The sequence below is a fragment of the Trypanosoma melophagium genome (assembly GCF_022059095.1).
Source record: "Trypanosoma melophagium isolate St. Kilda chromosome Unknown ctg22segment0, whole genome shotgun sequence".
NCBI lineage: Eukaryota > Euglenozoa > Kinetoplastea > Trypanosomatida > Trypanosomatidae > Trypanosoma > Trypanosoma melophagium.
Window position 1 is genome coordinate 330,673 of NW_027125152.1, and position 27,264 is coordinate 357,936.

A 27,264-nucleotide genomic window follows, 5' to 3' on the forward strand; every position below is an offset into this window, starting at 1 on the left:
ATATTTTGCTGAGTTTCTCTCTGCGTTAGCAAGAAAAAGGTGAGTGAAAAGAAGGGAGAAGACAATGGAGGAGGAATAAAGAAAAAAAAACACCCCAAGAAAAAAAAATAAGAATGCAATTAATTTGATAGGTATCTTTTTTTTTCTCGCTGGTTCTGCGTCTGTGTATTTGGTATGCATACACTATAAACAAATACATCTCTCAATAACGTATTCATGCACGTATTTCATCTTATTTTTTTTTTTTTTTTTTTGCTGTGCCATATCATTTTTTATTTCTGCTTTCGGCTATATATTTATGTATTTATATTTTCCTTTTTTTTCTTTTTTTTCTTCTTATTTTACTGTACGTGAAATATCATAAAAATACAAAATTATATCTACATATATATGAAGGAATTGGAGTTAACAAGAGAAAGAAGGCGTTGATAAGTAGCCGAACAATTCCAGAACGTCATATAACACCAACAACAACCATAACAATAACAAGAAGAAGAGAGAAAGAAATACAAAAAAAAGTATAGACGAAGAACAAGAACGAGAAAAAAAAAGAAGTGAACACAAACTGAAATTTGTGAAACAAAAAGAAAAAAGAGGAAACCAAGAAATAAAATAAAGTGAATCGAGGAGTGGAAAAGGGAATTAACGAGTAAAGGAAAAGAAACAATAGAAGAAAAACAAAAAAAGTGCGAAGGAGAAAAAGGAGTTCAGAGGTAGAAAAAAAAAAGAACTGGACGATAACTTTGCTTATTACTGAGCAGACATCAGTAAAGCAGAGTAACAACAAGACCACTTGGGCATTTTTCGGAATCATAGTTGTCAACTGTAAGTGATAAAACGCCAATTATACTTAAACACACGTATCTATACACAAATTCGTTCATTTTCTTTGAAATTCACAGAAGTCTTGTATTTATTTTTGCCAAAATCCAATAGTTTTACATCTATCGCGTGTATTGTAGGACGAAATTTCCCATAAATTTTTGATTTGATATTTGAGTCTGCGGTCGTACGTATCATTTTTATTTTCTGAGACTCATTCTCCCAAATAGATTGAGTACAAGAACAAATATATATATTTATTTATAATCACATTACAAATAATCACGCACAAAATGTACGATTACGAAGAGGAAGACGTCTTGGCTATTAAGGGAGAATTATGGATGTGCGCTGATAGCGAAAAACCATACAAGGTCGGTGCAGGTAGAGGGTCTAAAAACCTCATTGGTATTGAAGATGATCGTTTTTATGTTTATTCCACACGAAGCACACAATCCCGGTTAATAAAAGAAGTGGCCTTTCGATCTATGAAGCGTATAGCGTGGTTTACACATAGTCCCAAACCTCCCACTAATGGAGGTCCGCTTGGTGTAACTCCTCAACAACAACCCACACGAGGGAAACGCGGTATAACATCAGGAGTAGCGGGATCATCGCTTCTACCGTTAACGCCTTATTATTATATGGTGGTGGAGTTTATTCGTGATAATACTATAGAAGGTATGGAGAATTTGGCAAAACGTGAACGTGTGGTATTGTGTACAGATGATGCGCAGGATTTTCAGCTATGGCAACAGTTTGTAGAAACATACAAAAGTTCTCATGATCGAACTGAAATACCGGAACTTATTGTAGGACGATCAAAGAAGAAGAAAAAGGGACATCCATTAGATGATACTCATGATGAGACAACAAGTGATGATATGGGGGATGAAATAGCGAGATTAATGAATGAGATACAAATGTGGAAAAAACGAGCGTTAGGACTTATTGAGGAAGCATCACAGGTGGTATTCTCACCTGATGATAAAAAAAATATTTCCTCTAGTGGTGATGCAAATGATAGTAATTGGAAAGAACGAGTGGAATTATTAATAAATGCATTAAAAAATAAAACAGATAAAAATCCTAGTTTAGATGAAATACCTCCGATAGATAAATCATCACAGTTATTAGAGTTATGGAATGAGTTGCATGATAGGCACTTACCCGGAAATAATACTCAGGAAGAGGTAGATATCTACACTATAGAACAACAGCAAGAACGAGTTAAAAAAATAGATAATCTTTTAATGAATGTAGAAAGAAAAATATCTATACCTAATAAGGATATACCATTTAAAGACAAGACTCATTTTGCTGCTGATGTAGAAGACCTTGAAGCAACTTGTTTAGCTATTGTGAGTGATTATGAATTTAAAAGGGGGAAAATAGAGAATAAAAATAAAATCGATGATAATAATTCTACTAGTTCAAGTACAGGTGATAAAACTAAGTATGATAAAGATATAAGATTATTTCAAAAGATTGAACATATCTATCATACCTTAGAAAAACAAGAATCAGAAACAAATGGAGAAGATGCTGCAGATGGAATGTTAGCAGAACTTCGTGCAGCTAGACGTGCATTAGATGTAGCACCCACAGGTTCTCAATCAGTTGTACAACAGGACCGTTACGTAAAGAATGTAGAACGACTAGCAAAAGATGCTCTTCTTGCCTATAGTCAAGTAACAGTTGCACTCTTACAGAGTTGTTATGAAGAGTATGCATTTGTGCTTGATCATCTCCTCTCTGCTGTACGTGGTAGTGGTGCGGGTGGTGAAAAGATTGTTATAACGTCTGCACACTTTGAGGTAGTAGAGGCACTTGAGGAGGAAAAACGTGCGGCAAAGGTAAAACAAGAGGCATTAGAAAACCTTATGGAGGAATTAGAACGTGTACAACGCGAACGAGATGAGGAAATTGGACTATTAGAACACAATTTTTCCCGTGCAAAAGAAGGTTGGGAAAATGATCTTGCGGTATTACAGGCAAAATTAACAACTTTACAAAGTTCCATGTCACGTACGGCGGTTGTAGTTCCTGCAGAAAACACTGTATTAGTTTCACCTCGAGAGGAGTTATATGGTAAAAATGAGGAAGAAACACCTGCAACAGCTTCTACATCACTTATGAGTGCTGATACAGGCGATTTTAGTGATAATGATGATTCAATAACTAGATGGGCAACACGACTTACATGTTCAGGTGGAGAATTACGACCCAGTGTTGTCGCACTACGATTACAACGTTTCTTCTTTTGGTCTTTACGAAATGTGGTTCCCTTATGCGCTGGACGCGATACAAATTGTATATTAGAGCTGGTCATGTGGGCAATGAGAAATCATATGGAACTTCTCCAAACAGCAGCACGTGTGTTTGGAAGTTATGCGGTAGGAGGTGAAAATGGCAATAATGAAGAAAAGGCAACAGATTTGTGCAGTGCTCTACAAGCATTACATAATAATCATTTAAAACTAAGACAACTCATAGAACAGTACGGCGATATTTCATGCGATGGTCATGCAAACTCTAATGCTGACTTTACAAATTTAGAAGATAGACTTAGTTCACTTCGTCGAAACGATATGGTATTAACTAATGTACATGATATATTAGATACAGACAACGAAAATGTAGAGAGTAAAATACTGGAATTACTCCAAAATAATGAAACATTACGACATATTGAAACTGTAACTGGAGTACAAGATAATACTGCTGCATTTATTAGACGACAATATGATGAGTTAAACCAATTAAAAAGTTCACTTCAAGAAGTACTAGCACAAGATCAAATTATGGACGCAACAACAAGTAACCTTATTAACCTTATACCCACAATAGCAAAAACACAGGAAGATTTAGAAACTGCGCAAAGAGAATTAATTCAAAGAAAAGAAGAACTTAAATTGCTCAATCAACAATCAAACATAGAAGAAGAAGAACTAAATAACCGCCTAGAACTCATATATGACTACATTAACAACCATCCACTCCAACAAAACACCAGAGCACCTGTAACAGAAGAAGCAGTGGCATCAATATTAAATATAAATCAACAAGATATAACGGAAAAAGTAAAACAACTACAAAACGACCTAAACTTAAGCAATAAATTATTGGGAATAACAGAAATAAACCAAAAAGATGCATCACCAAGAGTTAACAACGACACATCGACCCGTGCCCAGTGTCTCCGTGGTATCGAAGCTGCCCTAGCTACACTTGGTGCCACAGACAGCGATGAGCCCGCAGCGGCAGCCATTCTCAGAGCCGCGGAGGACGCCAAGGCCCGCGAGGAAGCGCTACAGACCCAGTTAGCCGAGGCTGCAGAGCGCGCGAGTGGCCTGGAGACCATGGTGGCCGAGCACGCAGAGCGTGAAGAGCGACTTGAGGTACAGCTGGCTGAGGCTGCAGAGCGCGCGAGTGGCCTGGAGACCATGGTGGCCGAGCACGCAGAGCGTGAAGAGCGACTTGAGGTACAGCTGGCTGAGGCTGCAGAGCGTGCGAGTGGCCTGGAGACCATGGTGGCCGAGCACGCAGAGCGTGAAGAGCGACTTGAGGTACAGCTGGCTGAGGCTGCAGAGCGTGCGAGTGGCCTGGAGACCATGGTGGCCGAGCACGCAGAGCGTGAAGAGCGACTTGAGGTACAGCTGGCTGAGGCTGCAGAGCGTGAGGGTGCCTTGGAGGCCCAGTTGACGGAACTAGTTAATGCTGTGGTTATTCTGCAAAATGCACTAGAGGGCAGCGCGCCTGTTGCGAGCAGTGATGAGGACGCGAAAACAAGTGGCTGCTGTGCAGTAGAGGCACTCCAACGGTTGAAGGACTGTGCGGACGCTGCATCTACTGTCATGAGTGCAGCGATGCATCTGGAGCCGTTTGATACTGGAGCCCCTCTTGCCGAAGTGTGAGCGGATGGCTGAGGCAATGAATGAGCTCCGCTCCAGCGAACAGCGTTACCGTGCTCTGGTGGGCGAGGAGGCGGAGAGTGACAATCCAAGGGAAGGTACAACTGAACCGTCAACCCGTGCCCAGTGTCTCCGTGGTATCGAAGCTGCCCTAGCTACACTTGGTGCCACAGACAGCGATGAGCCCGCAGCGGCAGCCATTCTCAGAGCCGCGGAGGACGCCAAGGCCCGCGAGGAAGCGCTACAGACCCAGTTAGCCGAGGCTGCAGAGCGCGCGAGTGGCCTGGAGACCATGGTGGCCGAGCACGCAGAGCGTGAAGAGCGACTTGAGGTACAGCTGGCTGAGGCTGCAGAGCGTGCGAGTGGCCTGGAGACCATGGTGGCCGAGCACGCAGAGCGTGAAGAGCGACTTGAGGTACAGCTGGCTGAGGCTGCAGAGCGTGAGGGTGCCTTGGAGGCCCAGTTGACGGAACTAGTTAATGCTGTGGTTATTCTGCAAAATGCACTAGAGGGCAGCGCGCCTGTTGCGAGCAGTGATGAGGACGCGAAAACAAGTGGCTGCTGTGCAGTAGAGGCACTCCAACGGTTGAAGGACTGTGCGGACGCTGCATCTACTGTCATGAGTGCAGCGATGCATCTGGAGCCGTTTGATACTGAGCCCCTCTTGCCGAAGTGTGAGCGGATGGCTGAGGCAATGAATGAGCTCCGCTCCAGCGAACAGCGTTACCGTGCTCTGGTGGGCGAGGAGGCGGAGAGTGACAATCCAAGGGAAGGTACAACTGAACCGTCAACCCGTGCCCAGTGTCTCCGTGGTATCGAAGCTGCCCTAGCTACACTTGGTGCCACAGACAGCGATGAGCCCGCAGCGGCAGCCATTCTCAGAGCCGCGGAGGACGCCAAGGCCCGCGAGGAAGCGCTACAGACCCAGTTAGCCGAGGCTGCAGAGCGCGCGAGTGGCCTGGAGACCATGGTGGCCGAGCACGCAGAGCGTGAAGAGCGACTTGAGGTACAGCTGGCTGAGGCTGCAGAGCGCGCGAGTGGCCTGGAGACCATGGTGGCCGAGCACGCAGAGCGTGAAGAGCGACTTGAGGTACAGCTGGCTGAGGCTGCAGAGCGTGAGGGTGCCTTGGAGGCCCAGTTGACGGAACTAGTTAATGCTGTGGTTATTCTGCAAAATGCACTAGAGGGCAGCGCGCCTGTTGCGAGCAGTGATGAGGACGCGAAAACAAGTGGCTGCTGTGCAGTAGAGGCACTCCAACGGTTGAAGGACTGTGCGGACGCTGCATCTACTGTCATGAGTGCAGCGATGCATCTGGAGCCGTTTGATACTGAGCCCCTCTTGCCGAAGTGTGAGCGGATGGCTGAGGCAATGAATGAGCTCCGCTCCAGCGAACAGCGTTACCGTGCTCTGGTGGGCGAGGAGGCGGAGAGTGACAATCCAAGGGAAGGTACAACTGAACCGTCAACCCGTGCCCAGTGTCTCCGTGGTATCGAAGCTGCCCTAGCTACACTTGGTGCCACAGACAGCGATGAGCCCGCAGCGGCAGCCATTCTCAGAGCCGCGGAGGACGCCAAGGCCCGCGAGGAAGCGCTACAGACCCAGTTAGCCGAGGCTGCAGAGCGCGCGAGTGGCCTGGAGACCATGGTGGCCGAGCACGCAGAGCGTGAAGAGCGACTTGAGGTACAGCTGGCTGAGGCTGCAGAGCGTGCGAGTGGCCTGGAGACCATGGTGGCCGAGCACGCAGAGCGTGAAGAGCGACTTGAGGTACAGCTGGCTGAGGCTGCAGAGCGTGCGAGTGGCCTGGAGACCATGGTGGCCGAGCACGCAGAGCGTGAAGAGCGACTTGAGGTACAGCTGGCTGAGGCTGCAGAGCGTGAGGGTGCCTTGGAGGCCCAGTTGACGGAACTAGTTAATGCTGTGGTTATTCTGCAAAATGCACTAGAGGGCAGCGCGCCTGTTGCGAGCAGTGATGAGGACGCGAAAACAAGTGGCTGCTGTGCAGTAGAGGCACTCCAACGGTTGAAGGACTGTGCGGACGCTGCATCTACTGTCATGAGTGCAGCGATGCATCTGGAGCCGTTTGATACTGAGCCCCTCTTGCCGAAGTGTGAGCGGATGGCTGAGGCAATGAATGAGCTCCGCTCCAGCGAACAGCGTTACCGTGCTCTGGTGGGCGAGGAGGCGGAGAGTGACAATCCAAGGGAAGGTACAACTGAACCGTCAACCCGTGCCCAGTGTCTCCGTGGTATCGAAGCTGCCCTAGCTACACTTGGTGCCACAGACAGCGATGAGCCCGCAGCGGCAGCCATTCTCAGAGCCGCGGAGGACGCCAAGGCCCGCGAGGAAGCGCTACAGACCCAGTTAGCCGAGGCTGCAGAGCGCGCGAGTGGCCTGGAGACCATGGTGGCCGAGCACGCAGAGCGTGAAGAGCGACTTGAGGTACAGCTGGCTGAGGCTGCAGAGCGTGCGAGTGGCCTGGAGACCATGGTGGCCGAGCACGCAGAGCGTGAAGAGCGACTTGAGGTACAGCTGGCTGAGGCTGCAGAGCGTGAGGGTGCCTTGGAGGCCCAGTTGACGGAACTAGTTAATGCTGTGGTTATTCTGCAAAATGCACTAGAGGGCAGCGCGCCTGTTGCGAGCAGTGATGAGGACGCGAAAACAAGTGGCTGCTGTGCAGTAGAGGCACTCCAACGGTTGAAGGACTGTGCGGACGCTGCATCTACTGTCATGAGTGCAGCGATGCATCTGGAGCCGTTTGATACTGAGCCCCTCTTGCCGAAGTGTGAGCGGATGGCTGAGGCAATGAATGAGCTCCGCTCCAGCGAACAGCGTTACCGTGCTCTGGTGGGCGAGGAGGCGGAGAGTGACAATCCAAGGGAAGGTACAACTGAACCGTCAACCCGTGCCCAGTGTCTCCGTGGTATCGAAGCTGCCCTAGCTACACTTGGTGCCACAGACAGCGATGAGCCCGCAGCGGCAGCCATTCTCAGAGCCGCGGAGGACGCCAAGGCCCGCGAGGAAGCGCTACAGACCCAGTTAGCCGAGGCTGCAGAGCGCGCGAGTGGCCTGGAGACCATGGTGGCCGAGCACGCAGAGCGTGAAGAGCGACTTGAGGTACAGCTGGCTGAGGCTGCAGAGCGCGCGAGTGGCCTGGAGACCATGGTGGCCGAGCACGCAGAGCGTGAAGAGCGACTTGAGGTACAGCTGGCTGAGGCTGCAGAGCGTGCGAGTGGCCTGGAGACCATGGTGGCCGAGCACGCAGAGCGTGAAGAGCGACTTGAGGTACAGCTGGCTGAGGCTGCAGAGCGTGCGAGTGGCCTGGAGACCATGGTGGCCGAGCACGCAGAGCGTGAAGAGCGACTTGAGGTACAGCTGGCTGAGGCTGCAGAGCGTGCGAGTGGCCTGGAGACCATGGTGGCCGAGCACGCAGAGCGTGAAGAGCGACTTGAGGTACAGCTGGCTGAGGCTGCAGAGCGTGAGGGTGCCTTGGAGGCCCAGTTGACGGAACTAGTTAATGCTGTGGTTATTCTGCAAAATGCACTAGAGGGCAGCGCGCCTGTTGCGAGCAGTGATGAGGACGCGAAAACAAGTGGCTGCTGTGCAGTAGAGGCACTCCAACGGTTGAAGGATCTGTGCGGACGCTGCATCTACTGTCATGAGTGCAGCGATGCATCTGGAGCCGTTTGATACTGAGCCCCTCTTGCCGAAGTGTGAGCGGATGGCTGAGGCAATGAATGAGCTCCGCTCCAGCGAACAGCGTTACCGTGCTCTGGTGGGCGAGGAGGCGGAGAGTGACAATCCAAGGGAAGGTACAACTGAACCGTCAACCCGTGCCCAGTGTCTCCGTGGTATCGAAGCTGCCCTAGCTACACTTGGTGCCACAGACAGCGATGAGCCCGCAGCGGCAGCCATTCTCAGAGCCGCGGAGGACGCCAAGGCCCGCGAGGAAGCGCTACAGACCCAGTTAGCCGAGGCTGCAGAGCGCGCGAGTGGCCTGGAGACCATGGTGGCCGAGCACGCAGAGCGTGAAGAGCGACTTGAGGTACAGCTGGCTGAGGCTGCAGAGCGCGCGAGTGGCCTGGAGACCATGGTGGCCGAGCACGCAGAGCGTGAAGAGCGACTTGAGGTACAGCTGGCTGAGGCTGCAGAGCGTGCGAGTGGCCTGGAGACCATGGTGGCCGAGCACGCAGAGCGTGAAGAGCGACTTGAGGTACAGCTGGCTGAGGCTGCAGAGCGTGAGGGTGCCTTGGAGGCCCAGTTGACGGAACTAGTTAATGCTGTGGTTATTCTGCAAAATGCACTAGAGGGCAGCGCGCCTGTTGCGAGCAGTGATGAGGACGCGAAAACAAGTGGCTGCTGTGCAGTAGAGGCACTCCAACGGTTGAAGGACTGTGCGGACGCTGCATCTACTGTCATGAGTGCAGCGATGCATCTGGAGCCGTTTGATACTGAGCCCCTCTTGCCGAAGTGTGAGCGGATGGCTGAGGCAATGAATGAGCTCCGCTCCAGCGAACAGCGTTACCGTGCTCTGGTGGGCGAGGAGGCGGAGAGTGACAATCCAAGGGAAGGTACAACTGAACCGTCAACCCGTGCCCAGTGTCTCCGTGGTATCGAAGCTGCCCTAGCTACACTTGGTGCCACAGACAGCGATGAGCCCGCAGCGGCAGCCATTCTCAGAGCCGCGGAGGACGCCAAGGCCCGCGAGGAAGCGCTACAGACCCAGTTAGCCGAGGCTGCAGAGCGCGCGAGTGGCCTGGAGACCATGGTGGCCGAGCACGCAGAGCGTGAAGAGCGACTTGAGGTACAGCTGGCTGAGGCTGCAGAGCGTGCGAGTGGCCTGGAGACCATGGTGGCCGAGCACGCAGAGCGTGAAGAGCGACTTGAGGTACAGCTGGCTGAGGCTGCAGAGCGTGCGAGTGGCCTGGAGACCATGGTGGCCGAGCACGCAGAGCGTGAAGAGCGACTTGAGGTACAGCTGGCTGAGGCTGCAGAGCGTGCGAGTGGCCTGGAGACCATGGTGGCCGAGCACGCAGAGCGTGAAGAGCGACTTGAGGTACAGCTGGCTGAGGCTGCAGAGCGTGAGGGTGCCTTGGAGGCCCAGTTGACGGAACTAGTTAATGCTGTGGTTATTCTGCAAAATGCACTAGAGGGCAGCGCGCCTGTTGCGAGCAGTGATGAGGACGCGAAAACAAGTGGCTGCTGTGCAGTAGAGGCACTCCAACGGTTGAAGGACTGTGCGGACGCTGCATCTACTGTCATGAGTGCAGCGATGCATCTGGAGCCGTTTGATACTGAGCCCCTCTTGCCGAAGTGTGAGCGGATGGCTGAGGCAATGAATGAGCTCCGCTCCAGCGAACAGCGTTACCGTGCTCTGGTGGGCGAGGAGGCGGAGAGTGACAATCCAAGGGAAGGTACAACTGAACCGTCAACCCGTGCCCAGTGTCTCCGTGGTATCGAAGCTGCCCTAGCTACACTTGGTGCCACAGACAGCGATGAGCCCGCAGCGGCAGCCATTCTCAGAGCCGCGGAGGACGCCAAGGCCCGCGAGGAAGCGCTACAGACCCAGTTAGCCGAGGCTGCAGAGCGCGCGAGTGGCCTGGAGACCATGGTGGCCGAGCACGCAGAGCGTGAAGAGCGACTTGAGGTACAGCTGGCTGAGGCTGCAGAGCGTGCGAGTGGCCTGGAGACCATGGTGGCCGAGCACGCAGAGCGTGAAGAGCGACTTGAGGTACAGCTGGCTGAGGCTGCAGAGCGTGAGGGTGCCTTGGAGGCCCAGTTGACGGAACTAGTTAATGCTGTGGTTATTCTGCAAAATGCACTAGAGGGCAGCGCGCCTGTTGCGAGCAGTGATGAGGACGCGAAAACAAGTGGCTGCTGTGCAGTAGAGGCACTCCAACGGTTGAAGGACTGTGCGGACGCTGCATCTACTGTCATGAGTGCAGCGATGCATCTGGAGCCGTTTGATACTGAGCCCCTCTTGCCGAAGTGTGAGCGGATGGCTGAGGCAATGAATGAGCTCCGCTCCAGCGAACAGCGTTACCGTGCTCTGGTGGGCGAGGAGGCGGAGAGTGACAATCCAAGGGAAGGTACAACTGAACCGTCAACCCGTGCCCAGTGTCTCCGTGGTATCGAAGCTGCCCTAGCTACACTTGGTGCCACAGACAGCGATGAGCCCGCAGCGGCAGCCATTCTCAGAGCCGCGGAGGACGCCAAGGCCCGCGAGGAAGCGCTACAGACCCAGTTAGCCGAGGCTGCAGAGCGCGCGAGTGGCCTGGAGACCATGGTGGCCGAGCACGCAGAGCGTGAAGAGCGACTTGAGGTACAGCTGGCTGAGGCTGCAGAGCGTGAGGGTGCCTTGGAGGCCCAGTTGACGGAACTAGTTAATGCTGTGGTTATTCTGCAAAATGCACTAGAGGGCAGCGCGCCTGTTGCGAGCAGTGATGAGGACGCGAAAACAAGTGGCTGCTGTGCAGTAGAGGCACTCCAACGGTTGAAGGACTGTGCGGACGCTGCATCTACTGTCATGAGTGCAGCGATGCATCTGGAGCCGTTTGATACTGAGCCCCTCTTGCCGAAGTGTGAGCGGATGGCTGAGGCAATGAATGAGCTCCGCTCCAGCGAACAGCGTTACCGTGCTCTGGTGGGCGAGGAGGCGGAGAGTGACAATCCAAGGGAAGGTACAACTGAACCGTCAACCCGTGCCCAGTGTCTCCGTGGTATCGAAGCTGCCCTAGCTACACTTGGTGCCACAGACAGCGATGAGCCCGCAGCGGCAGCCATTCTCAGAGCCGCGGAGGACGCCAAGGCCCGCGAGGAAGCGCTACAGACCCAGTTAGCCGAGGCTGCAGAGCGCGCGAGTGGCCTGGAGACCATGGTGGCCGAGCACGCAGAGCGTGAAGAGCGACTTGAGGTACAGCTGGCTGAGGCTGCAGAGCGTGAGGGTGCCTTGGAGGCCCAGTTGACGGAACTAGTTAATGCTGTGGTTATTCTGCAAAATGCACTAGAGGGCAGCGCGCCTGTTGCGAGCAGTGATGAGGACGCGAAAACAAGTGGCTGCTGTGCAGTAGAGGCACTCCAACGGTTGAAGGACTGTGCGGACGCTGCATCTACTGTCATGAGTGCAGCGATGCATCTGGAGCCGTTTGATACTGAGCCCCTCTTGCCGAAGTGTGAGCGGATGGCTGAGGCAATGAATGAGCTCCGCTCCAGCGAACAGCGTTACCGTGCTCTGGTGGGCGAGGAGGCGGAGAGTGACAATCCAAGGGAAGGTACAACTGAACCGTCAACCCGTGCCCAGTGTCTCCGTGGTATCGAAGCTGCCCTAGCTACACTTGGTGCCACAGACAGCGATGAGCCCGCAGCGGCAGCCATTCTCAGAGCCGCGGAGGACGCCAAGGCCCGCGAGGAAGCGCTACAGACCCAGTTAGCCGAGGCTGCAGAGCGCGCGAGTGGCCTGGAGACCATGGTGGCCGAGCACGCAGAGCGTGAAGAGCGACTTGAGGTACAGCTGGCTGAGGCTGCAGAGCGTGCGAGTGGCCTGGAGACCATGGTGGCCGAGCACGCAGAGCGTGAAGAGCGACTTGAGGTACAGCTGGCTGAGGCTGCAGAGCGTGCGAGTGGCCTGGAGACCATGGTGGCCGAGCACGCAGAGCGTGAAGAGCGACTTGAGGTACAGCTGGCTGAGGCTGCAGAGCGTGAGGGTGCCTTGGAGGCCCAGTTGACGGAACTAGTTAATGCTGTGGTTATTCTGCAAAATGCACTAGAGGGCAGCGCGCCTGTTGCGAGCAGTGATGAGGACGCGAAAACAAGTGGCTGCTGTGCAGTAGAGGCACTCCAACGGTTGAAGGACTGTGCGGACGCTGCATCTACTGTCATGAGTGCAGCGATGCATCTGGAGCCGTTTGATACTGAGCCCCTCTTGCCGAAGTGTGAGCGGATGGCTGAGGCAATGAATGAGCTCCGCTCCAGCGAACAGCGTTACCGTGCTCTGGTGGGCGAGGAGGCGGAGAGTGACAATCCAAGGGAAGGTACAACTGAACCGTCAACCCGTGCCCAGTGTCTCCGTGGTATCGAAGCTGCCCTAGCTACACTTGGTGCCACAGACAGCGATGAGCCCGCAGCGGCAGCCATTCTCAGAGCCGCGGAGGACGCCAAGGCCCGCGAGGAAGCGCTACAGACCCAGTTAGCCGAGGCTGCAGAGCGCGCGAGTGGCCTGGAGACCATGGTGGCCGAGCACGCAGAGCGTGAAGAGCGACTTGAGGTACAGCTGGCTGAGGCTGCAGAGCGTGCGAGTGGCCTGGAGACCATGGTGGCCGAGCACGCAGAGCGTGAAGAGCGACTTGAGGTACAGCTGGCTGAGGCTGCAGAGCGTGAGGGTGCCTTGGAGGCCCAGTTGACGGAACTAGTTAATGCTGTGGTTATTCTGCAAAATGCACTAGAGGGCAGCGCGCCTGTTGCGAGCAGTGATGAGGACGCGAAAACAAGTGGCTGCTGTGCAGTAGAGGCACTCCAACGGTTGAAGGACTGTGCGGACGCTGCATCTACTGTCATGAGTGCAGCGATGCATCTGGAGCCGTTTGATACTGAGCCCCTCTTGCCGAAGTGTGAGCGGATGGCTGAGGCAATGAATGAGCTCCGCTCCAGCGAACAGCGTTACCGTGCTCTGGTGGGCGAGGAGGCGGAGAGTGACAATCCAAGGGAAGGTACAACTGAACCGTCAACCCGTGCCCAGTGTCTCCGTGGTATCGAAGCTGCCCTAGCTACACTTGGTGCCACAGACAGCGATGAGCCCGCAGCGGCAGCCATTCTCAGAGCCGCGGAGGACGCCAAGGCCCGCGAGGAAGCGCTACAGACCCAGTTAGCCGAGGCTGCAGAGCGCGCGAGTGGCCTGGAGACCATGGTGGCCGAGCACGCAGAGCGTGAAGAGCGACTTGAGGTACAGCTGGCTGAGGCTGCAGAGCGTGCGAGTGGCCTGGAGACCATGGTGCCGAGAGAGGGAAGAGCGACTTGAGGTACAGCTGGCTGAGGCTGCAGAGCGTGAGGGTGCCTTGGAGGCCCAGTTGACGGAACTAGTTAATGCTGTGGTTATTCTGCAAAATGCACTAGAGGGCAGCGCGCCTGTTGCGAGCAGTGATGAGGACGCGAAAACAAGTGGCTGCTGTGCAGTAGAGGCACTCCAACGGTTGAAGGACTGTGCGGACGCTGCATCTACTGTCATGAGTGCAGCGATGCATCTGGAGCCGTTTGATACTGAGCCCCTCTTGCCGAAGTGTGAGCGGATGGCTGAGGCAATGAATGAGCTCCGCTCCAGCGAACAGCGTTACCGTGCTCTGGTGGGCGAGGAGGCGGAGAGTGACAATCCAAGGGAAGGTACAACTGAACCGTCAACCCGTGCCCAGTGTCTCCGTGGTATCGAAGCTGCCCTAGCTACACTTGGTGCCACAGACAGCGATGAGCCCGCAGCGGCAGCCATTCTCAGAGCCGCGGAGGACGCCAAGGCCCGCGAGGAAGCGCTACAGACCCAGTTAGCCGAGGCTGCAGAGCGCGCGAGTGGCCTGGAGACCATGGTGGCCGAGCACGCAGAGCGTGAAGAGCGACTTGAGGTACAGCTGGCTGAGGCTGCAGAGCGTGAGAGGTGGGTGCCTTGGAGGCCCAGTTGACGGAACTAGTTAATGCTGTGGTTATTCTGCAAAATGCACTAGAGGGCAGCGCGCCTGTTGCGAGCAGTGATGAGGACGCGAAAACAAGTGGCTGCTGTGCAGTAGAGGCACTCCAACGGTTGAAGGACTGTGCGGACGCTGCATCTACTGTCATGAGTGCAGCGATGCATCTGGAGCCGTTTGATACTGAGCCCCTCTTGCCGAAGTGTGAGCGGATGGCTGAGGCAATGAATGAGCTCCGCTCCAGCGAACAGCGTTACCGTGCTCTGGTGGGCGAGGAGGCGGAGAGTGACAATCCAAGGGAAGGTACAACTGAACCGTCAACCCGTGCCCAGTGTCTCCGTGGTATCGAAGCTGCCCTAGCTACACTTGGTGCCACAGACAGCGATGAGCCCGCAGCGGCAGCCATTCTCAGAGCCGCGGAGGACGCCAAGGCCCGCGAGGAAGCGCTACAGACCCAGTTAGCCGAGGCTGCAGAGCGCGCGAGTGGCCTGGAGACCATGGTGGCCGAGCACGCAGAGCGTGAAGAGCGACTTGAGGTACAGCTGGCTGAGGCTGCAGAGCGTGCGAGTGGCCTGGAGACCATGGTGGCCGAGCACGCAGAGCGTGAAGAGCGACTTGAGGTACAGCTGGCTGAGGCTGCAGAGCGTGAGGGTGCCTTGGAGGCCCAGTTGACGGAACTAGTTAATGCTGTGGTTATTCTGCAAAATGCACTAGAGGGCAGCGCGCCTGTTGCGAGCAGTGATGAGGACGCGAAAACAAGTGGCTGCTGTGCAGTAGAGGCACTCCAACGGTTGAAGGACTGTGCGGACGCTGCATCTACTGTCATGAGTGCAGCGATGCATCTGGAGCCGTTTGATACTGAGCCCCTCTTGCCGAAGTGTGAGCGGATGGCTGAGGCAATGAATGAGCTCCGCTCCAGCGAACAGCGTTACCGTGCTCTGGTGGGCGAGGAGGCGGAGAGTGACAATCCAAGGGAAGGTACAACTGAACCGTCAACCCGTGCCCAGTGTCTCCGTGGTATCGAAGCTGCCCTAGCTACACTTGGTGCCACAGACAGCGATGAGCCCGCAGCGGCAGCCATTCTCAGAGCCGCGGAGGACGCCAAGGCCCGCGAGGAAGCGCTACAGACCCAGTTAGCCGAGGCTGCAGAGCGCGCGAGTGGCCTGGAGACCATGGTGGCCGAGCACGCAGAGCGTGAAGAGCGACTTGAGGTACAGCTGGCTGAGGCTGCAGAGCGTGCGAGTGGCCTGGAGACCATGGTGGCCGAGCACGCAGAGCGTGAAGAGCGACTTGAGGTACAGCTGGCTGAGGCTGCAGAGCGTGAGGGTGCCTTGGAGGCCCAGTTGACGGAACTAGTTAATGCTGTGGTTATTCTGCAAAATGCACTAGAGGGCAGCGCGCCTGTTGCGAGCAGTGATGAGGACGCGAAAACAAGTGGCTGCTGTGCAGTAGAGGCACTCCAACGGTTGAAGGACTGTGCGGACGCTGCATCTACTGTCATGAGTGCAGCGATGCATCTGGAGCCGTTTGATACTGAGCCCCTCTTGCCGAAGTGTGAGCGGATGGCTGAGGCAATGAATGATTTACGCGCTTCTGAGCATAAGAAAAATGTTCTTCTTAAGCGTTGCATGAATGATTTCTCTCTTTTGAAACTTGCTGTAGATGAAGTTGAAGAAAGAATAGAACTTTTTTTGGATGTATGGGTTTTTCCAAGTACTGTTGTAAAGGAATTAAGGAATGTGTTTTCTTCGGTGTTGGGCATTTGTTCGCTTTTAAATTGTGATGGGGATTCTGTTTTTGCGTCTATTGAAGATGTTTTGGCCTCGAGAGATTATTTTAAGAAACTTTGTGGAGCTGAGGCAACTACTGTTTCTTCTGAATTTGAGGATGTTACACGTGCTGAGTGTGTGCATGTGATGAAGCGTGCTGTGATGCGTCTTGCTCCTGAATTATTGAGTAATGCTACATTACGTCTCCCTGAGATGCTGCAACGTGGTGTCCAGGAAGTTGTTAATGAAAGAGATAATTTGAAAGAATCTGTAGAAGAATTGTCTGATTTTAATGAGAGACTTAAGCGTGATTTAAAGGTGCTTATGAATTCGGTTGATTCTTCTCTTAAGTTTTTGCGAAGTGATGGTACTGATGCAGTGTCTTCAGTTTCAAAGATGAGTGTTTCATTTTTGTCGAGATCCCTAGTATCATGCGCAGAAGACATTGCTGGGAGATATGGTGATCTTTGCGCATTATGTAAGGAATGCAGTAATGTTTTATCCCAAACGCGAAAGTTTGATTCTGTTGTTTCATCACTTGATCATTCATTGGATTCAAGATGTGGGGAAAGTACGTGTGAATTATTATTAGTTGATCATTGTAAGGAGCTTGTATCAGAGTTGCTTGCACTTCGTGCAGGTCGACGCACAGGTTATGCTGTTATGGAACGTAATGCAGCAGACATAGATTTATTAAAGGATGCTGTTCGTAGTGCTGTAGAGACACTTTCAGCTGCTTTTGATGATGCCACTTCTACTGTATTAATTTCTTCTCTACGAAGTTCTTCTCCTTCTTCTGTTCCATTGGATGATATTACGGCCTCCTCTCTTTGCTCACAGTTGGAATCCTGCGTGCATGGTGCAGCCAAACAGTTACGTGAAAGAGATCGTGTTGCTGGTGTTTGTGCGAAATTACTTCGAGATGTATTAACACCTACTAGTCTGGATGAAAGAGGTGGTGAGGCACTGCTTTTTATTGTACGCGAAGCTGCACATGAATTGGAGACATCTCGTGTCGAAATTGATGGTTTACTAAGATCTATTGAACAATCTAAACGTCAAATGGAGGAGTTACAACGTTGTCACGAAGTGGAAGAGTCTAATAGTCAAAATACATTAGCCACACAGGCCCAAACACATGATGCGATGGAAAAACAGTTAAAAGAAGTAACAGAACGTCAAGTGGCTGCTACGGCGAACGCTGCTAAACTTCTCCGCATGTTATCAGAGTTTTCTGGTAGTGTTGCTGCCATTACATTACATGATAGTAGTGAGGAAGGGAAAAGCGGAGGTGCAATTTTAACAAGTGAATTAACAGGAGAAAAAGAAAATGCCATAATAGGTGGAGTAAATGAGAACACAAGTAAAAAACGACTGGATGGAATTTTAGAACATTGTTCAGATGTTATGCGTGAGTTTGAAGCAGTAAAATCCAAGACAAAACTTCTCGTATCTGAAGTGGAAGATTTACGTAGAAAACTAAGGGAAGGTGAAGATAATGCACGTGAACTTGAACATCAGATACGTAATGCAGAAGAAAAGGCTGCAGTTCTTACCAATGAAATGGCAGAAGAAATGGAATTTCTTCACAAAACACTTATGACGAGAGAAGTAGAATGTGAGAAATTACAATTGCAAATGCAAGCACAAGAACGGCGAATGGATATTATGCGAGCAGAGATGGCAGAAGCTGCAAAATCGCATGGTAGTGAGCGTGATAATTTATCAAAGGTAAGTTCCTCATTGCTATCAAGTAATGAGGAAATGCAACGTCGATTAGAAGAAGTACGTGAAGAATTATCTAGTAAAAGTAAAGAAATACAAAAATTTCTACATGATACCCAAGTAGTCTCCTTACGTGAGGGAACTTCTAAAATGCGAGGCTTAACCACTGAACTAGTCTTGAATGCATTAATACTTGAGGAAAGAGAACGCCGTTTACGATTATATGAAGATTGGATTATAAGTTATCCCTCACAACCCGCCCTTCTCTTGGGTGTCTGTTCACATATTGCCACTATACTTTCAGAGTCTGTGTTGGAACATTTACCAATGCGTGTGGCGCAGTTACAAATGGATGAACGGGATTGTATGAAACGACTTGGTGTTCCTGCGAAAACAGCCGGACCAACACGTGCGGCGGCTATTAAGATGTTACAAGAATGGGCTGAAACACTAGGAGTAGAGTCTGCGATAGATTCTGAACGATTTCTTCCAGAGATGCATGATGTGATTCATGCACTTATTGCGGGTTATACCCCTCTTAAGAAAAAGATTACATTATTACAGAATGAGTTGGATAGTGCTAAATTGACATTAGAATCGGGAAGAGAACAGAGTACACAAATGACAAACTTGCTAAGACGTGTACATCCATCGGATGAATATATTGCCTCTTCAACTTCTTCTATTCTTACACAACCACCACCAACATCATCATCATCTACAGAAACAGAAGTTGGAGTATCTGATGTTACATTACCAACAAGTCTTGTGGCATTACGTTCAGAATGTGAATGGGCTTCAGAGAAACTTCTTGGTAATGCTGAACAGACACGTAAAGCATTAGAAGTTCTGAAACCTATATATAACGGTCGCAGTGTAGTAGAAGCCTGTGTACGAACCGTAGAAGAAATACAAGAACGACGTGCGAAAGAATTCTCATTACTCGATGAATTAAATAAAGAACGTGCCAATCTTGAGTCGTGTCGTAGATCTATTGAAGCGAGTATGCGTGTATTACCAGCTATTAACACTAATAATAATACTAATAGTAATAATACTACTAATACTACTAATGATGAAAGTGATGGACTTGTCCCACGTTGTATTGCCATAACTGCGGAACTGCAGAGATTAACAGATATATTACGCAATATAGAAAAACGTGTAGAGCAGGAAGGTTATAATAACCACGATGATGATGTTTATGCAAATGTAAACTCTATATTAAGTGAGTTACGGCGAAAAGGTGATCAGGTAAAGTTGCTTGAGGCAGATGGGGAACACGCACAACAGAAAATTCAACAATTAGAAAGCACGGTTCAAGTGGCAGATGTAGAGATGCAAGAAACCTTAAATAGACATAAAGAAACATTACAAGATGTACAAGAACGTGCAAAAGAGAAACAAGAGAAACTAAATGCACAAATAGAAGAATTTACGCAAGAAAATGGTAAATTACGTACATGGATTGGGTCGTGTGCAAGTATTATTGGATGTTCAGATGAAAGTGGATGGGATGAGGCATGCGGTGAACACACACTGGAGGTTCTGCGAGATCTTGTGCACTCTCGTCAGTCATTACAAATGGATGTGGAGAATCTTAATGGTCAACTTATATCCGCACGTGCGGCATGCGCTACAGCAGAAGGTTTACGTTTATTAGCACAAGAGAACGAACGACGACTGATTGATGAGGAACAACAATTGAGTAGTGAACTTGTCATATCTGAAGCTGAAAGAGAAAAGTGTCAAGCTTCACTATTGCAATTAGTTGAAACTGTAGAGACAGTATTACCACATCTTTATCCAAAGGAGGTGGCAGATATAATTAAATCAACAGTACCATCCCCACCAGTTATAACAATAGCAGATGAAATGGAAATTGTGCTTCCACCTTCATCACTTGAACTTCGTTCTTCATCTGCTGGACGACGATTAATAAATGTATCAGAGGCAGCCGGTTTACACTTACAGAGTCTCATGAAGGAAATGAAAACTATTAAAGAAAGTAATGCTGAACAACTACGACAGTTGGAAATTGCATCAAAGCGTCTTAAAGCAGCTATACAAGATCCTGAACATGCGATGCTGGATAATATTGTAGAATTAAGTGAGGCGGTTGGCGAGGAATTACAAGAGGCTCTTAATAGAATTAAAAGACTTGAAAATGAGACAGAGGCATTACAGTGTAAAAACGATTTGGAGATAGAATCACGAGAAAACACTGAAAAAGAGCTTCAAAAAGTTAATTTGACTGTAGATGATTTGGAAACTAAAAACAGTGAATTACAAGAGGAATTATGTGTGCTTCAGTCATTTATGAATACGCTTGCGGAGGATATGGGAGAAGCGGTACCACATGATTTAAATGCAATAAATAAACTCAAACAAAAATGCACAGATGCAAAGAAATCGGCTTTACAAAAATCTGAAGAGTTAGAACGGCTTCGTGAAGAGATTGATATATTAAATGGAGGTTCTGCTGCTTTAGAGCAGGCCCATCAAAATAATACAGAAGAGTTAGAGAAACTGAAACAACAATTATTACAAGTACAACAGGAACGGGATAATTTACTTAAAGCCTCTGAGGAACTTGTAGATCGTGTACAGAGTGTATTAGATGATCATGTGGATGTTCAACGGGAATTATTCTTTGCCAATGATGAAGATGTAACCGTTGGCGATATTGTACAACTCTGTGTAGAACGATTAGAACAAAATCGTGTGGAAATGAAGAAAAATAATGAATACCTCAGACAACTACAATCTGAGAATTCAGCAATGATGAATGATTTGGAGCGATGTAAACGTCTTTTGGAAGCTAAAACAGAAGAAATCGCCGTATTACATGAACAGTTAAGACTTGCTGCTGAAGGTAAACAAACAACAGAATCTGAACAATCAAGAAAATCTGCAGAAGTTGAAAGTCTTAGTCGTCAATTACAATCGCTTTTTGCAGATGCTATACAAATAGCAAAGAATGAAATGCAATTAGAACTTCCACTCTTTACAGATACAAGTGTAACAGGTGCACTACAGGGTCTTCGTTCACTTCTTGATTACATTGCAGAGAAATTCCGTAATGATATTATACCAGATGATGAAGTGGAATCATTAAAACGTCGTTTGCAAGAACAAGAAAGACAATATACAAAGGAATCAAAAATTTTATATCGCGCCTTTCATGATCATATTATACCATACACGGAAGATACAAATGAGGATAGTAATGAGATAATGGATAGTAAAGGAAATACAATACGTCGTTTAACTCCACAACACTTTGTAGCAGCTGCTGAATCTCTTTATCATACTCACAGTGATGTACGTCATGCGATAAAACTCTTATCACGATTAACATCAACTGAACTTCCATTACAACTACAGAAAGTATCGCTTCCACAGTTATCCACATCTCTTGCTGGTGTTACCTCTGTCATAGCAGAAGGAGTAGATGTGATGCAAGATGCTATTCGTAAGGTTTCTTCTGCGGCGGTTGTTCAACCTGTAGAATTCCTCTCACATCATCGTGGTGATGCTAATAATAATAATAATAATAATGTACAGGAATGGGTACGAAATATGTTACATGTATTAGAACAATCACGACGCCGGCAGGAAGATACCGATAGTCTGCTTGATGTTCTCACCGCACTTGTGCGAAGTCATGGTGGGGTAGTAGAGGATACCCTACTAGACTCTATGAATACCACCAATACCAATATGAATAATACAAATACTAATACTAACAATAATAACATGGTGTTGAGTGGTTCATTACACGATCTTAATAGCAGTCTTCATGACACTCCCTCTCTCACTTCCCGTCCTCGTGCTGTTTACGACGGTGTGCAGGAACTTCTCATGCGACTTGACACCCGCAGCCGCGCCCTCACTTCTGAGTGGCAGGCGTTACTCGATCAAAATAACCGTTTACAACAGGAATGCCGCCGCAGTGCAGCGGAACAGGAGGAGGTGCAACAACACGTGCAGGAATTACGCAGTGTTGTACGTCGAAAGATTGAAGAGGATAGACGTGTGGAGAGTAGTCTGCAGGAATTGGATAGACATCTTGATATGCAGGCACGGGAATTGGCATTGAAGTATCGGGCTGATCATGATGCGATTGTACGGCAGTTTACAGACTTGCGGGGGGCAATTCTGCGTACGTTAAAGCCATCACGTTCACGTTCCGCAGCATCTACAGCACTTACATCACTTTATCCGGGTTATTAGTTATTTCTTTAGGAATACTAATACTAATAATAATAATAAAGAAAAAAGGAAGAAAGAGTGTTATAACTAAAGGGATGAAAGAAGTAAATAGGATGGATATTATCAGTTAATTGCATTTCTTCTGTGATAGTGGTCTATATCCTCTATTTTATTATTATTATTATTATTATTATTATTATTATTATTATTCTTTTATTCTTCATGTGACCTTCATCTTTTTTTTTGTTATTTTGCATAAATATATGTTTGCTGAAGGAGCAAAATATCAGTACTGCTTTTCTCTTTTCTGTTTCCTTTTTCTTTTTCTTTCAATATTGTGACTCTTTTAAAGTGTACTCAGTGCTAAACCTCCCTTTGTGTAGGTGTTTGCACCAATAAAGGCATAAGCACACATATATATTGCGCAGAGTTTGCTTTTAAATTTTTTTTCTTTTTTCTGTTAAAAGTGAAAGTGTGGGTGGGAGGGAAATAATTTCACCAGTCGAGCGAATAAAGAAAAGAAAAAAACAACAACCAAAAACATCATAAAAAAAATATATATATCCCCTTGAAAAAAAAGAGGAATAAAAACGGGATAAATCCGCAAAAAAAAGAAAAAAAAGGAAAGAAAATAAATAAAGGGGGTGGTGTGGGAAACAAGAAGAAAGAACAGAAGGGAATCAAAAGACACAGTGGAAGTGGATAATAGTAACAAGAAGAACAAGGTCAAGAAGAAGATCAGCAATATCGACGAGAACAACAAAGCCCAAAGAAAAACAAAAAAAAAAAAAGAAAATAACGTGCAAAAGACAAACAACAACAATATATATATATATATATATATATATATAATGTCCTTAGAACCTCATTGCCGTGGCTCTTCAAAGGGCAATGCAAATGTTATCACTCAGAGACTTATATGTGAACCGTGGGAACTCGTTGAAACAGTTATTCCACAGGGCGCCGATATTCCCATAAGTGAAACACTCTTCTCTGTTGGTAACGGTCATGTTAGAGTACGTGGATATAAAGAAGAGGCGGAAATGGCTGCCCCGTATGGTGGAGGTCGTAATCTAAATAACAGCAATTGTGGTATTGGCGCTTCTTCGTGTTGTGGTTGGTGTAGTAGTGATAGTCTAAATAGTACGAATGATACAAACAGTAATTGTAGACAGCAGAATATACTTAAAGCGGGTAGGACAACGCTTACAGCGGCGGCATTACCACCTGAAAAGTCTTTTCGTGGTACTTATGTAAATGGAACATATGAAGAACGTTTACTTTCTCGACATCATAGAAGTTTTACCGTTGGTACTTGTGCACGAGAGTGTTTTCTTATTTGTGTACCAGATGCTTTTTGTATTGATGTCTTTGTGGGTAGTGAACATGTTAGTCCAGCCACTGGAACAGTTATCTCACACACGCGGGTGTTAGATCTACGCACTGGTGAACTGCGTCGTCGTTTCGTTTGGCTTTCTAGCAATCAAGTACGTGAAGTGACGATTGAGTCTTCCCGATTTGTATCCGCCACACGTAAAGGCATTGCCGCTATGAAATATAAAGTAAGTGCGAGAAATGTATTAAACACCGATATTCGCATTATCTCTCGCACTAGTGTCCCTAGTGATACCCAACAACATTTGAAAGTAGAAAATGTGGTGGCCCGACATACTTTACATGATGCCTCTTCTGCTGTTTGTGTGCGAACTCGTAATAGTTGTAAACGATTAGTAGTGGCGGCCACTGAAGTCTGTACGAGTATACATGTGGAAAATGATAATAATAATAATAATAATAATAATAATAATAATAATAATAATAATAATAATAATAGTAATAGTAGTAAAAGTAAACCGGTGGGATCCACTTCGGCGTTTACAGCCGCGAGTACTGCAACTGTGGTGAGTACGGCAGATGTTCCTACATCGCCTACTTTAGCGCAAACGGATGTATCGCAACCGTTAAGTAGACTTGCGGCTACACCACCCACATCGCAGCAACAAATACAACAACAACAACAACAACAGCAACAATCACAATCGCAACAATCACAACCGCAACAAAAAACTTTTACATTTCTTGCACCAAAATGTGCGGAAACGAAAAATGGTTCAGAAACGATTTATACGAGTGTTACTAGTGATCATACACGATTTGAACTCACCAAGTTTGTTGCTTTTTTAAGTGATGAGGATGCTGCACCAGAAGATATTTGTGATTTGGCAATTTATCAAGCAGGAGAAGCTGCAGCATTAGATTATGATACCCTTTTTCAGGAACAACGTACGGCTATTTCTAAGTTTTGGGAAGTAGCAGATATTCGTGCAACATGTGAAAACCCTTCTGTACAAGGAGCTCTTCGTTTTAATACTTTACAATTATATATGACAGCAGGTAGAATGTGTTTACAAAAATCCCCATCTCGTGGTATTATGTGTGAACTTTATGGTGGTTTACATCAATGGGATTTAGACGCTATTGTTATACCATTCTTCTCTAATGTACAACCAGAAACTGCAAGAGCACTTTTACAGTTTCGTATTGATACATTACCACAAGCAAGAAATATTGCAGCTGATATGGATATCTCTAGAGGTGCTATTTATCCTTTACGTACTGTAAATGGTGGAGAAAATAGTCCATCATCTTTTTGTGCCGCTTTTCTTCATGTAAATGCTATTATTGCATATGCAATGAGAAGATACCTTATTGCAACAAATGATATCTCTGTACTTTTACATGGTGGGGCAGATGTGGTTTTTTCTACTGTACTTATTTGGCTTATTTGGGGTACTTGGGATAAGGGACAATTTCATATTCGTTCCGTTGGAGGACCAGATGATTATAGTGGATTAAGTGATAATAATTTTTTTACAAATGTTATGGCACAATATCACATGCAATGGGCTGTTCAACTTGCCGCTTTATTAAAAGAAAAATATCCAAAAGAATGGGAAGAATTAAAAGAACGTTGTCAATTTACAGATGAGGATTTACAAATGATTGAACAAGCATCTGCAAAAATGGTTCTTTTCTTTGATGCTAAAAATCGTGTATACCCGGTGGATCAATTCTTTATGCGTAAGAAAAAGTGGGATTTGGGAGATTTAAAGGCAAAAAGAGGACTTCTTATTCGAACATTTGATCCTTCTGTTATTTACCGTCATCAAGTATGTCGAATACCGGATGTTGTTCTTCTTTCTATGCTTCTGCCAGAACGATGTACAAGAGATGAAGTGAGGGCTAATTATAATTTTTATGAACCTATTACTACCAATGATTCTTCCATTAGTTCTATTATATTTAGTGTGGTGGCCTCACAACTGGATATGTTAGATAAAGCCAAATTTCATTTTCGACGAATTCTATTTGCAGATATTGAAAATGTTATTGGTAATACAGGACGTGGTTTACACAGTAGTGCAGCTGCGGGATCTTGGTGGTGTTTAGCAACTGGATTTGGTGGAATGCGTATGGTGCAAGGTGTATTGCATTTTAATCCTGTTCTCCCTGATGGATTTGAAGAATATGAATTCTTTGCTCGTCATCTTGGTTGTCTTCTCTTAGTACGTGTGACACGTTGTATTGTAACTTATAAAATGGTAGAAAATAAAAGTGGCTTAACTGAAATGCTTATTATTCACTCTGATAGTAATCGTATTTATTTACAAAATGGTATTCCAGAGTCTGTACGACTTTTTCGTGATATTCGTGTATTTGATTTTGATTGTGTTATATTTGATATGGATAGTCTTATTGAAGATATTGAGGAATACCATTATGAGGCATGGAAAAAAACATTAGAATCATTCCTGCATGAAAAAGGACAAATCTCCTTTACACTTACCGGTGAATTATATCTTGCCTACTTAAAACACGGTAAACCATTCCCAGCGTTATTACAATTTCTCAGTAAACAAGGTATTACCAATGTCCCACTGGGTGATCCAGATGATACGATAGAACATAATACACTTTATGGACTTTTCTATCGTAAACTTCACAACTTTCGTCATTATGTACATTCTCGGGAAATACGTTTACGAGAAGGCGCTATTGAGTTTATTGCGGACCTCCGACAAAGTGGCATTAGTGTAGGATGTGTCACACTAAGTAAGAATGGACATTGGTTATTAAATGAAGCCCCACAACTGATCTCATTAATGGATAAATGTATTGATGGAAAAGATGGAGAGGCAAATGCCCTGCGATGGCAGCCGGAAATGGATTATTTCTTCGCCATGTGTGAGGCATTAAATACATCCAAATCCCGTACGGTTGTGGTGATGGACTCTATTGATGGATTTTCCCGAAGTGCACTCGAGCAATTTAAGTTAATTGTTGATTTACAGAAAGATCCAGAGGAAAATTCCTTTGCTATTCCATGCCTGTATGTTTCAAGTTTTAAGGAGTTGACGGTGACACTATTGAGTGAAATGACAACGCGTGATGCGGCCGCGCATAATAACAGTAATAATAATAATAATAATAATAATAATAATAATAATAGTCAACAACAACAACAACGTTTACCGCAAGCGGATCAACAACACGTCTCTGCATTGTCTTCGCCTTTTCCCGTTGGGTGTAAAAGAAGAGGTGTGGAGGGCAGTACTCTCGTTGCCTGAGGGTTTTCTTTGTTTGGTTGATTGATTGTTTGTTTGTTTGAAAAGAGATGAAATGAAAAGAAAACAAGTTGTATTGCAAATGGTAGAAGAGTAAAAATAAAAGTGCATGAGGAAAAAAAAGTATTGAAATCCTTTGGCAAGAAGGGAAAGAGAAGGAAAGAAAGGGAATATATTCCCTTTTTTGCGATTTTGATAAGGTTTTTCTTACTTATTTTTATGATCTCCGTATTACTATTATTATTATTATTATTATTATTATTATTATTATTGTTGTTACTATTATATATACACCCTTGATGGAGGGGATAGAAAGCAAAAGAAAAAGAAAAAATGAAGGATCGCATGGGAAACATTAACCGAAGTGATAATATATATATATATATATATATATATATAGCTCTTATCTCTTACTGTCAGGTTTGGTGTTAGATGTTAACCCTCTAAGCATCTATTTTGTTTGTTTGTTCTTATCTTTTCATTTCTGTTCTTTTTTGAATTATTTTTATAATTCTTTTTTTGTTTTTTCAA

At 47.3% G+C, this 27,264-nt stretch overlaps 4 protein-coding genes across 5 annotated transcripts; all 4 read left to right on the plus strand.

Moving 5' to 3' along the window:
* Nucleotides 1–1,115: 1,115 nt before the first annotated feature.
* Nucleotides 1,116–4,739, plus strand: LSM04_003891 (uncharacterized protein; the record flags this gene model as incomplete). Its single annotated transcript, XM_067334635.1, has 1 exon — nt 1,116–4,739. The coding sequence occupies one exon, from the start codon at nt 1,116–1,118 to the stop codon at nt 4,737–4,739; it is 3,624 nt and encodes a 1,207-aa protein (XP_067191697.1).
* A 3,716-nt stretch (nt 4,740–8,455) lies between these two features.
* LSM04_005857 (uncharacterized protein) lies at nt 8,456–14,396 on the plus strand (the record flags this gene model as incomplete). 2 transcript variants are annotated; one of them, XM_067334636.1, is made up of 2 exons in its annotated part: nt 8,456–13,720; nt 13,773–14,396. In XM_067334636.1, 2 exons carry the CDS (start codon nt 8,456–8,458, stop codon nt 14,394–14,396), a joined length of 5,889 nt encoding a protein of 1,962 aa, XP_067191757.1. The 2 variants fall into 2 exon arrangements, with proteins under 2 accessions (XP_067191757.1, XP_067191758.1); XM_067334637.1 differs by lacking the exon at nt 13,773–14,396 and having other exon boundaries at nt 8,456–12,269; nt 12,323–12,336.
* A 152-nt stretch (nt 14,397–14,548) lies between these two features.
* LSM04_008713 (uncharacterized protein) lies at nt 14,549–22,129 on the plus strand (the record flags this gene model as incomplete). The annotated part of the gene is made up of 1 exon (XM_067334638.1): nt 14,549–22,129. The coding sequence occupies one exon, from the start codon at nt 14,549–14,551 to the stop codon at nt 22,127–22,129; it is 7,581 nt and encodes a 2,526-aa protein (XP_067191832.1).
* Nucleotides 22,130–22,959: 830 nt separating this feature from the next.
* On the plus strand, nt 22,960–26,736 carry LSM04_001414 (Glycoside hydrolase; the record flags this gene model as incomplete). Its single annotated transcript, XM_067334639.1, has 1 exon — nt 22,960–26,736. The coding sequence occupies one exon, from the start codon at nt 22,960–22,962 to the stop codon at nt 26,734–26,736; it is 3,777 nt and encodes a 1,258-aa protein (XP_067191607.1).
* Between the last annotated feature and the right edge of the window lie 528 nt (nt 26,737–27,264).